The following is a 12385-nucleotide window of genomic DNA, read 5'->3' on the forward strand; positions in this document are numbered from 1 at the left end:
GTTCAGATTAGAAACTTGTGTATTTTCTCATGTTCTAGCTAACATTTGCGTTGCGGTAACAGTGCCTTGGAAATGAGAAGCACTAATTCTCTAGTTGCATTTAAAAATCACTATTAAAATGTAATCAGTTTATTTAATTTCAGAAAGAAACTGTTTTATTTCCTTTTCATCACTTTGAATAGGTTTTTTATATCCTGAGAACAAAGTCCTTGTTGTTTTTTTTTCTTCTCCAATCACAAGTTAGAAAATTGACTTTCCCACAAGTCACTAAATGCCAAATGTTTATTTACAACAACTTTAAAGATTAGCTAAAAAAGATTATGTGCAATTTGTTGATATCTGCCCCAACCGGCAGCCTGAATAAGTGGGTGGGTTGGTTTAATGCCTTATAGGGGAGAGTTTGTGTCTTCAGTCATCTAGGAGTCTTCTATAAAATGGTAGATAAAGAACAACTGCTCAACCCGTTCCATGGCTATATTGAAAATGTAGAACCCCAGATTATTTTCTAAACAGCACCAATGTGTAAATATGTATTAAAATATTTGATCTGTCTTCAGCGGGCATAGACTGACCCTGAGCCAACTATAATTTTTCATCCACCCTTAGAGCTCATTGATCCCTGTCCGGCCACCCCTATGAAAGGTTTGTTGAAACAACGCCACTGCCATCTTACAGCTTTAATGCTGATATGGTGCATTTTGAAAATGGGGCATCAATACAATTTCATCTTTTAAACACATACTGTTACTCATTAAGCCTGAAACTGAATCAGTTTCTAAACACTTTGCACCTTGTTTGCATGTGACCAAACATTTCTCAATAAGCAACTGCACTAACAACCCCCTATTTTAGATATGCAGAATAAGACTTGGCTAGCATATTAAAAACCTAGAGCTCATCCCCATCCGGTTTTAAATTTAAAAATCCTTTAAAATGAATGATGAAATATCTTTAACTAAAAAAATGGAAATCCAGTTGCTCTGTTTTGAATCTCTGAATCCTCCTACTTCTCACCTACCCTTTTCTTTAAGTACCATGAAATATGATAGGTTGATTAAATGAAAAAAAAAAAAAAAAATCAGGAGCATTTCCTTCCACTATGACTATTTCTGCTTAAGGTTATACTGATGCTAGCAGACTGTTACCAACCTACTAGTAACATGAGACAGACTGAAAAGATAAATATTTAACCTAAGAGTTATGCATCAGATATGTCAGACATATACAGTAGAGCTACGATAGTTCAGTAAGAATGAACTATCGTTCATTATTCTTCCTGTTAAAAGGCAGTTTTTCCTCTCCACTGTCGCTACAAGCATGCTTAGTGTGAGGGAGTGCATCCGAGTCGATGAGTCAATGCAATCAACTGGTATTCCTTAGATAGAAAACTTTGACTGAATTTGACTGTATGATCTGGTGAACTGTAAAGTGCCTTGAGATGTCATGTGTGGTGAATTGGCGCTATATAAATAAACTGAATTGAATTGAATGGTAGGTAGTTATTTGTTTTGTCTTTACTCTGTAGAAATGAGCTTAGAATGTAAATTTGTACAACCCTATAAACTCTAAGATATCCATTAAAGGGTATAAATATGCCTTTTCTACATTTCAAAGCAAATAATTGTAGTAATATTTGTGCACAATTACAATAACCTATTCCACCGGGTGTCTTATCCATGAATCCTACCTCCTCCTAGTTCTGCAGAAGATTAAATATGAATGTTATAAGAAGATGAAAAAGATGAAAACTATGCAGCAAAACTATCAAACAAACAATCTTTTAAATTTAAGCTCCAGATTGAGCACCTGCACCACGATATTGGCACTGATTCCACAACCTGGCTGCGGCTTCATCCTGATACCATGGAAAAGGTTTAACTGAAAAAAAATTACATGATCTTTGACAAGATAAAACTGTACTAAAGAACCAGAACAACAATCTTCTATGAATTACGGCAAAAAAATCCTGACGTCAAAAGACAAGAGCAAGAGAAACATTTGCCAGTTTGATGATGATCAGAATGTGGAAATCTGTAAGCTAGCCAGATATGTTGAAATTAAGAGTTTTTTTTCTTGAAAAATCTGACAAGGTTGCACAAACGACCAACAGAAAGCTGTTCGAAAACAGACAGACAGACAGACAGACAGGCAGGCAGGCAGGCAGGCAGGCAGGCAGGCAGATAGATAGAATGTTAGTAACAAGTGCGGTTAGAAGAAAGATGTTTGTCTAATTAAAAGATTACTTTAAAAACATTTTGGACAGGTGCACACCTACCTCTCACCCAGTGAAGTTTAGAAATTGAACATTCATCCTAAATTGATGGATGGATGTCAATTGCATTTCCTCAGCATGTTTTATGATCTAGATGTGTTGAAACTCATGGAATAAGGGGAATATAAATTACTTTGATCGAGCTGCTGCTGATGTTAGATGGGGTGGCAGAAATATTTCATACCCTGCTGTTTGTGATTTTCATAAAAAGTGACTTTTTATTTGTGTACCAGGAATAACTCTTCAGCAGCAGAGGACTTTTTGAAGTTCACCTCCCTCTTCACTCCACGTGGCGATCTGGCCCCGAGGACAGATTCTGTTGGCAGTGAGAAGAAAACATCTGCTTCTGTTTAACCCTCCCATTAAAAAACACAGCACACAAGACAGCAAGGTCTATGTGTGAACGTGGGAGCATGTTTGCGTTTGTGGTGGAGAGGGAGCCAGACAACATTGACCAGAATCAAGTTAGTCAAATAAAACTTTCTTTTAAAAATAACAGGATTTACAAAATATTCTGTTCATGACCCATTATTTTCCATGCACAATCTGGAAACCCCCCTCCCTATTTGATTCTATTTCCACCCACCTGGTCTTTAAAGACCTTGAAACAGCAGCTCTTTCAGTTAATGATTGGCCACTATGGGGAAAGTGTGCACTTACTGTTGTCTCTTATCACTGCTGACCACAAAGCCCCTGGAACAGTATCTCTGAGGCTGACATTAATGGAGAGGACAGTGCTTTGTTTAAAGAGACAGGTCAGTTTCTCTTTGTCTGCTGGGGGATGAGATAGCTTGCATGCAACAACACTGTTGACTCAAATGAACCTTTAATTCAGTGCAGATTTTACATCTAGTTTGAACCTGTTTTTAGGCACTGCTTGTTATATTGAAAAGCATAGAATTAAATATTGGAATCTGTAATGGAGATTTTTACCAATCTTCGCATTCTCTTGACATTTTAGTTTAAACATTGTCTTATAAAACCCCACTTGGAAATGTACAACCTTTATGTGAATGCAGGAAATAGACTTTCTACAGGCCAATTCACAACACATGTCATCTAGAGGCACTTTACAATTCAACCAGATTATACAGTCAAATTCATTCAAAGTTTCCTATCTAAGGAAAACCAGTTGATTGCATCCACTGATTGACTCGAAGGCGATCTCTCGCACTAAGTATACTTGTAGTGATAGTGGAGAGGAAAAACTCCATTTTAATAGTAAGAAACCTCCCATAGAACCAGGCTCAGTCTAAGTGGCCATCTGCTGAGGCCAACTGGGGTTCAAGGAGACAGAAGCGGAGATACAGAAAGAAGCAGTCTTTAGAACTTGGATTTGTTACATTCACAGTTTTAGCTCAATATAACCTCAGTATAAATCCAGCTGTTTAGAACTGGACTTGGTGGCGTATTAAATAACATCTCTGAACAAATAGCATAATTAAAACCAAGGAAACAATATCCCAAGCTTTGCGCATGATATTAAAGACTCTCAAACTGACCAAACAATTGTCATTCGCCTTAACTGCCACCTTAACTGGTCTAATCTGACAGATCATCAGGTTGAAAAGTGGTAAAAGTGTTAAAGTGCTAAAGACAACCATGGAGACTGTGGAGGTCCACAGCTCATATAGGAATTGATCTCATACACTGCAAAAACAATCTAGAATTTAGTCAAAATGTCTTAAATTAAGTGTATTTACCCTTAATTTGAGTAAGTAAATAAGATGATTTGCAGTGGTGTCATAAGTACAGATATTTGTTACTTAAGTAGAAATATAGATACTGCAGTTTAAACACAATCTGTTAAAAGTTCAAGCATCAAATTGACCTCTTTACTTAAGTAAAAAAAAGGTAGGTGCTCCAAAAACTAATTAAATATAAAAGTATAGAGTAACCTTAAATAAAAAACAGCCAGATGCCAGTATATGATTACGGTAATTCTTTGAGATAGGGCCAAGGATGAGGGAGGTCTTGTTGGTCTCCGTCTCCATCTCGCCTGTTTCAGACATCTTTTTCTGAATCCGACATTGTAGCATGGCATAGAATATTCACGTTTAAAGTTTGAAGAACACCTGCTTGCTTCTATTGATTTCCTTTGGCGTCAGCACAAATTTGACGAATAGCTAACCAATGAGTGTTTGCTTTATATGACTCATCCAATGACACTAGTTTTCACTTGATGATGGCGCCAATGATCTGCATTGGATAGCGCGCATGATGTGAAATAAATATTTATAAAAATAAAACCGAATCCAAGAGTAACGAGTAACGTTTGTTTTAAAAATGTAAGGAATAGAAAGTACAGATACTTGTGTGAAAATGTAATGAGTAGAAGCCAGAAGTAGGAAGAAAAATAAGTTATGAAGTAAAGTATACATACATAAAAGGTTTACTTAAGTACAATAATGAAGTACTTTTACTTTGTTAATTGACACCTCTGATGATTTGCTGATGGAATGAGAATGTCTGCACATGAAATAAGGTAATTAGATAATTTTCTTATTTTAAATGTAAATTGTCTTGCTCCATTGGCAAAGTTTCTCATTACCTCCTCAGTTTATAAGAAATGCACTTATTTTAAGAAAAAATTACTAAATTTAGATGTTTTCCAGTGTAAATATTACATCTTATCACATTCCACACATTACATGGAAAAAAAAACAATCAAACAAAAAAATAAAGGCTTTGCGCAGGTAAAACAAAAACTGTTTTTTTTTTTTTGCCTATATGTAAAAAAACACTTTATTTCTGTGCAAATCATCTTGAACCAACTGCCCCCAAGAAGAACCATGGTCATGGAAGCATTTGACAGTTTGACATAAATGTAAATGACATGAAGTGTGATTTGCAAAATTTTCTGGAAAAAAAAAAAAATAAATCCACAGTATACACAAGCATGCAATAAAAAATTGGAAAATGTAAAAAAAAACTTTAATGAAATATTTTACCCGGTCAAATAAATGTTGAATGAAACAACATAACAAAAATGATGTCATCATAGAGTTATTTGTCAGTGGAGCTTATCAATGGTACCCAGAATCTGATTTCATGTCTATTTTAGGATTCAAGAAATATTTTATTAGCTAGATGTGTTGAATAGGCTATGCATGCATTTTGACTTTTTGCCACTACTGATTATATCATACTAAGAAACCAACAAACAATGATACATTAAGCATTACTAAGCAGCTTGCTCTAATAAGAGTGAAAGATCGTTCTGCAAAGTATTGAATCCGTTGCATTCAACACAAGCCATACCCTTCAAGTATTATTTCCTTTACTTCCATAGAATCCCAGTAATGGTTGGGATTAACTGTTGGGATTCTAAAAGGTGTTTGGATACTTTTGTAAGCCACTGCAAACTTAAATAGGTACTTCATTTAAAATTTTTTAACAATTCTGTTGCTGTCTCTTCTCCATGTCATATGCTTCACACTGCCTTCCTAAAGAGACTAGTCTCTTTTTAGGCACACGCACAGTCAGTGGTGAATCCCACCAGCTGTACTCTGGTGACAGCACACAGGTCGGCCTATGGTCGATCAGGTAGCGGTTTAAGTAGCTTTCCTCCAGTGCTCTGGCTGTTACCTTGTTTGCCTCGTCCTGAAGTATAAGCATAGAACAGTCCCGAGCCAACCTGCGCATCTGAGAAACTACCCCACCATAAAACTCAGAGGTGTAATAGTAGTCCCCCTCATCCTCCTCCACACAAGCAGATGAATCCTCTTGGTCTTCATAAGGGAATTGATTTCGTTGCACATTAAAAAACTCTGGGTGCAACGTAGCTACCAGATCCCCGAGGATTTCTTCTCCCACTGGACCCACAAACTCCTGGTCGACATCAGTGCAGAAGATGTAATCAACCTCTTTGCCAATCAATTCAAAGATAGTTTCAGTAAACAAGACCATCCGACGGTAAGCCAGTCGGTCCCAGCCGGGTAGCTCTGCAGCTGGGAGAACCTTCATGTGCCGTCCAGGGCCCAGATCGAGCGGAGGATCCAGAGTACGGGGATTGTCTGTAAGAATGTAATATGTGACCATCTGACCAGGGAGAAAGTGGGTTTCAGCTGAGGTTAGGAAATGACGTATAAACCGGGCATAAGTTCCAACCACAAGGACCAACAGGCCTACGCTGATTCCTTGTTCTGAGAGCTTGGCCCTGCGCCACACCGAATTGTGGCTGTCGCCCCACACCAAAGGAGCTCCCCATGATGTCCTCTCTGAATTTCTTGGGTCCACCGTCTTGATAACAGACGTGTCTTTCAGTATTCTTCCATCCTTCATTCCCAACACCTCAGCTAAGGGATGGACTGACTTTGAACTGACAGCAGCTTTAGATCCGTTGAAGAAATCTAGAGAGACAAGAGGTTGTTTTTTATTTAAGCAAAGAACTACACTGGGTATGTACACCTAGTAGTGGAAAAAACGTCCAGATTCAGTTAAACCTATCACACCTGTAAATATTCAAGCAAGGGAGATAAATTTAAAACCGTTCAGGCAGGGCAAAATACAGGTAAGGCCTTTGTAAAAAGGACTAAAAACAGCAGTTATGACCACATAGGAGCACAACTCATCTGAGGTCAAAACAGGCTGTAAAACTGTTCAGCACATATTTTAGTATCCGTGTAATGTTCTGGTACAAATAGATAGAAAATTTTTCTCTGTATACTTACATATGATAAGAGACAGTAGGAAACAGCACAGGATGAGCTGTATTCTGTTCCTTCTGACCGGGCCTGTTTGGGGCGAAACACACATTAATTCGTGAAATAGTGCTAACTTTTCTTATCACCTCTGTTATATTTTTTATTGTTATTTTTTTCTGTGTTTTCTGTTTTCATTAGACTTAAACGGTTCAGTTTAACAAAGTTTAATGTAAGATAAAAAGGACCTGTGTAGTTTAATGTAAGATGAAAAGGACCTGTTTAGAGATAAAAAGATGTTTTTATTGGGACAAAAAGGTTGTTCCAAACTAGCCTGGGCCGATGTGAAAAGTTAATTGCTGCTAAAACTAATAACTAATTATTGGTTATGTTATTAAGCATTGTCAGTAACTTTTAATGAGCTTTATACATCCCAGTGCATAGTTTTTGACCCAGTCGTCCATTTGCTCTTATTCATCCACATTGTCTTCTCAAAACATTTCTCAAAACTCAAACAGCTCCATAACCCATCAACCTTTAGGACATTCTGTTATACACATTTCAGCAATTACTCTTGGTATTTAGGTGCCAAAATAGCTGCAGACCGTCATGCTTAGCACCACTGTGATTCTCTGTAGGTTTAACAATCCTTCCAGATGTTATGTTATGTACTCCTTCCAAAGCATTTTACTTCTAATAAATCCACTAAATATTTTCCCAATAGTTTTATGGTCCAACAAAATGGTGTCTAGCAGATGTGAGACGGGCCTTTGTGTTATTTTTTTAGCAGCAGGTCTTTTTTTGTTATTGTTTAATCATGAACACTGACCTTAATGGAGGTACAGTATAGGTTGAATGGATCTTAGCTTTTGTTTTAAAGATTCATTTGTTGAACACTGCTTGGAGAATTTCAAACTCTGCCATGCTTTCAGTTATTGAAGGTAATATTTCCCCATTGTTTGTTGTCTGGTTTGCTGGAATCCCTAAACGTTTTTGTTACATTTCCCACACAAATAGACATAAACTGATTCATTCACAGGTTCAGAAATTCTTCATAAAGACTTTCTTTTTGAGCTGCTCATGTAGTTTTTTTTTTATTTTTTTTTTTTAATTGGGCCACAATCTGTTGTTTTTTCTAATATCTTTCCCTACTTGATGTTGTGAGGCCGGTTTTCTGCCTGGTTGCCTGGATATTCAATTAAATTAAATTCAGTTTATTTATATATCGCCAATTCACAACACATGTCATCTCAAGGGACTTTACAGTTCACCAGATCATGCAGTCAAATTGATTCAAAGTTTTCTAACTAAGGAAAACCAGTTGATTGCATTGACTCATTGACTCGAATGCAATGCAATGACAGTGGCGAGGAAAAACTCCAGTTTTCTAACTAAGGAAAACCAGTTGATTGCATTGACTCATTGACTCGAATGCAATGCAATGACAGTGGCGAGGAAAAACTCCAGTTTTCTAACTAAGGAAAACCAGTTGATTGCATTGACTCATTGACTCGAATGCAATTCAATGACAGTGGCGAGGAAAAACTCCCTTTTAACAGGAAGAAACCTCCAGCAGAACCAGGCTGGATAGGATATGAGTCTTTAAATGAGGAGGAAGTGTTGGCCTAGTGGTTAGAGCAGTGCGCTTGTGCTCTGAGAAGGTTGCAGGTACCCTGTTGGATCATAGAGACCTGCACTCTGAGCAAGACCCTTAACACCACACTGCTCCCAGCGACGAACAATGGCACCCCTCTGCTGATATTAATTTCTCCATTGTGAAATCAAAACAGTTGAATTTCTAAGTGAACTGAGATTTCAAAGACCACCTGCACAACCATTTAAAAAATTATGTGTGTTTATGCATGTGCCCAGCCCAGGTTTGCATTTACCCATGCTAGCTTTGTCTGATATTTTGATCTTTAATGACCTGAAATATGGGACATCAAAAGATATCTGAAAGAGGGAAAGTACTTTTTGTAACAATTTGCTCTAAAATGTTAAACAAACTAGGCTTCATTTCATATCAAAAGCAAAGTTGATGTGTTCACTTTTTACATTCTCTCTGACTCAGTAATCTGTTTTGGAGGAAGGAAAACGTGAAGATAAGGAATGACATTCAAATGAACAAAAGTATGTCATCTACAGGATTGAAAACAAATCAAGTCAGCTAAATGTCAAACACATAGATAAAGGCATGCAAATCATACAGCTTCTTATGTTTTAGATTACAAGTTTCCAGAATTAAAATAACACAATTTGAATCGGGGAAACATCATTCGAGACAAAGGTTTCTTAAAGGTCACTTTAATGCAAACAGGAAATGCAGCTGCCATTAATCGAGATGTTAGATATAAAAGATGACCAAAGAAAGAGGCCAAGCAGAGGCCATAGAGAGTCTACTAACCTGCAGGAGACTTGCAGAACAGGAAAAGTGCCATACTGCTATCGACTGTTGGTATAATCTTGCAAAGCCTATTTTACAGAGACTAGAGGAAACTATTTTTGCCCCTTGTGTATAATTTTCTTGGTAGCTCTGTTAGCCTCTTCCTGATAGTTTGCCATTAAAGAACACTCTTTTTTTGCTATTGGTTCTTCAAAGCTTCAGATTTGCTATCCTCTCAGGGCTTTTAGATTAGTTTTCCTCTCCTCTTCCTTTACGCACTGATTCGTCTTTCCAGCCCCCCCCCTTACATTCCTTAAAGATTTTTTTTCTTTGCAGCTTTGACTCTAGGAGCAAAATCCAGGCAACCAGATGTGTGGGGAGGAGTTGAAAATAACCCAGCCAGAAAAGAACAACTGCTGCTGCTGCTGTTGAAAATGTACACACAATGAAGAACAGCCCGGATAAACAATTTAGCTTCCTTCCCACAATGGAGGTAGAAACATGACAAAATGCATCATACTTAGGGTGGAGGATGACTAAATATCTGCCATTTTCAATGCTAATTTACTTTTTCAGAAAACATTGCTTCTTATACCTTTAAAAAGTGGTACAAATGCAAAGTCTCATAGTTGGATTTGTTTTGTCCACAAGGTGGAGATATTGAGCTGGAAATAGGTTGGTAAAAGACTTTGTATGGAAGACATGAGAGGTCAAACATTGTTTATAACTAAATCAGTCCAAGAGAGGTTGGAGTAAATGTCCTACTAATACATTACAAATTCAGCCTGACTGGGCTCGTTCTTTATTAAAGGATTCACCTGTGATGCTAAACAGGTTCTAAGCACATAACAGTTATCCTCAATTGTTTACACACATTCTTTGAAAACTCAATTCAGGACTCCTCTCACAGCAACAAAAAACACACACAATCTTCGAAATCCCTAATTTTGCTGCAAAATCTAACTTTACTTTTAAAACAATACAAAGTATTCTCATAACATTGCTTTGTTTAAAATATCAACAAAAATAAACATTAAAAAAACATTTGGACCCTGATGGGCTCAGTGTAAAATCACAAATCATGACTTAGACCCTTGAATGAAACGGTACCCATATTAAGAGAGCTCCTGTGTGTCGCTGAATGTGTGCATTGATGACTGAAAGACATCTTCTGCCTCCATTTATCTGTTTACTACAGTGTGTTGAATTCATGTTACTGCATGTTTAAAGACATTTCAATTAGTGGAAAAAATTGCAGGGGGGAATATAAAAAACAAATGTAATCAACCAAAACTTTCCCGACCCCCATACAGTACCTCCGTGGACCCCCTAGAAGTAACGGACCCCTGTTGAAGACCTCCGGTCAAGGGTGTCCTGGAATCGCCCTATATGCTTGCTCAATAATGACTATAAAATTTTTGCGTTCATCATCGCAAAAAGGCTTAAGTGTGTCTTAAACTCCATAATGAAACACAATCAGGCTTTATGACCAACAGACATATAACCAACAATATACTATTAGTGCTAGATATATTAGATTATTCAGATCTATTCAAAGATGATGGATTTCTGTTATTTGTAGACTTTTATAAAGCCTTTGATACTGTGGAACATCAATTCATTTTAGACTCCTTGTGTAGATTTGGTTTCGGACATTATATATCATCTTCAGTAAGGACCCTGTACAAAAATGGTAATAGCTCGGTCAAGTTAACTGGTGAAACCTGTCCTAGATTTGATCTTTTAAGAGGAATTAGACAGGGATGCCCAGTTTCTCCATACCTTTTTCTACTGGTTTCTCAACTTTTAGCAGACCATATTAAATCCAGTGATATTCAAGGCATCCCTCTCTTAGATAGAAAACTTATAATCACTCAACTTGCAGATGATACAACTCTCTTTTTGAAGGATAAAAATCAGGTCTCTAGTGCTTTGGAATCTTTAAAAGAGTTTTCAAGAGCTTCTGGATTATATGTAAATGTCAACAAATGTGAACTCATGGCTATAAAGGAATGCTCCACCAGCTCCATCTGTAATATAACGGTTAAAGATGAAGTGAGGTACTTGGATATAATAATTACTAAAGATCAACAAAGAAGAGCATCCTTAAATTTTGAACCTATTATCCAGAAAACTCAAAGAAAGCTAAACCAATGGCTCTTAAGAGATCTCTCTTTTAAAGGGAGAGTATTAATAACCAAGGCAGAGGGTATTTCGCGTCTGACTTTTGCAGCTTTATCTCTCCACTTAGAGAAAAAACTTCTAAATGACATTGACAAAATGTTATTTAACTTTATATGGAGAAATAAGAGTCACTATTTAAAAAACCCTGTTCTTATGAATCCATAAAATGAAGGTGGTCTTAACTTCCTAGACTTTACTACTCTGAACAACACCTTTAAAATGAATTGGCTAAAAAAAATATACAAACATCCTAACTCTATTTGGAATGCTATACCTTTGTATATGATTTCTAAACTTGGTGGATTAAACTTCTTCTTAATGTGCAATTATGATATTGATAAAGTTCCCATTAAGTTATCAGCTGTTCACCGCCAGGCCTTCTTGTCATGGACTCTGATCTATAAACAAAACTTCTCCTTTTCTCTATTATTTAGAGTGCTGTTTCCCCCAAGCGTTAACTTTTGTTTAATAAATGTCAGATCTTAGTTTATTTTATTTTTTCTTGTCTTTTTTCCTTATTGTTTCTTGTTTTGCACAAAATAAGGTCATTTACTTGACTGGTAAAAATGTGAACTTATACTTGTATATTTGCAGAAACAAATAAAGTTGTATGGAAAAAAAAAAAAAAAGGTGTCCTGGAATGTGACCAGGTGTGCAGTGCTGTAGGAACCAGGGTAGCATAATGATGATGATGATGATGATGATGATGATGATGCCATGTTGCGAAATTGCACCCACTGGGATGTTTCCTCCACGCTGGGCAGGGACTTTAAGGATGGCTAATAATATTCTTTTCCCTTTTTAGTCTTTTTGTTAGATTGAATCTTTCTTTATCAAGGAAGATTAACTGGTGCTCCACTTCAGCTAAAGGATGGGCTGATGCCAACGTAACAATAACAGAAG

General features: G+C 36.9%; 1 protein-coding gene across 1 annotated transcript; it reads right to left on the bottom strand.

Annotated features, from left to right (window-relative positions):
- Positions 1-4981: 4981 nt before the first annotated feature.
- LOC119778562 (globoside alpha-1,3-N-acetylgalactosaminyltransferase 1-like) lies at positions 4982-9663 on the bottom strand. Its single transcript, XM_038277848.1, has 3 exons — positions 9320-9663; positions 6946-7008; positions 4982-6624 (listed from the first exon to the last, which is right to left on the bottom strand). The coding sequence occupies exons 1-3, from the start codon at positions 9351-9353 to the stop codon at positions 5666-5668; spliced, it is 1056 nt and encodes a 351-aa protein (XP_038133776.1). The 5' UTR covers positions 9354-9663; the 3' UTR covers positions 4982-5665.
- Positions 9664-12385: the final 2722 nt, after the last annotated feature.

The sequence above is a fragment of the Cyprinodon tularosa genome, unplaced genomic scaffold (genome assembly GCF_016077235.1).
Source record: "Cyprinodon tularosa strain WSP-4 unplaced genomic scaffold, ASM1607723v1 ctg135, whole genome shotgun sequence".
Taxonomy (NCBI): domain Eukaryota; kingdom Metazoa; phylum Chordata; class Actinopteri; order Cyprinodontiformes; family Cyprinodontidae; genus Cyprinodon; species Cyprinodon tularosa.

Coding starts and splice junctions, on each gene's coding strand:
- LOC119778562 (XM_038277848.1), bottom strand. CDS start 9,353: ATGGCACTTTTCCTGTTCTGCAAGTCTCCTGCAG. Junction 7,009..9,319: donor GTTCTGCAAGTCTCCTGCAG/GTTAGTAGACTC, acceptor CGCCCCAAACAG/GCCCGGTCAGAAGGAACAGA. Junction 6,625..6,945: donor CCTACTGTCTCTTATCATAT/GTAAGTATACAG, acceptor TTGTCTCTCTAG/ATTTCTTCAACGGATCTAAA.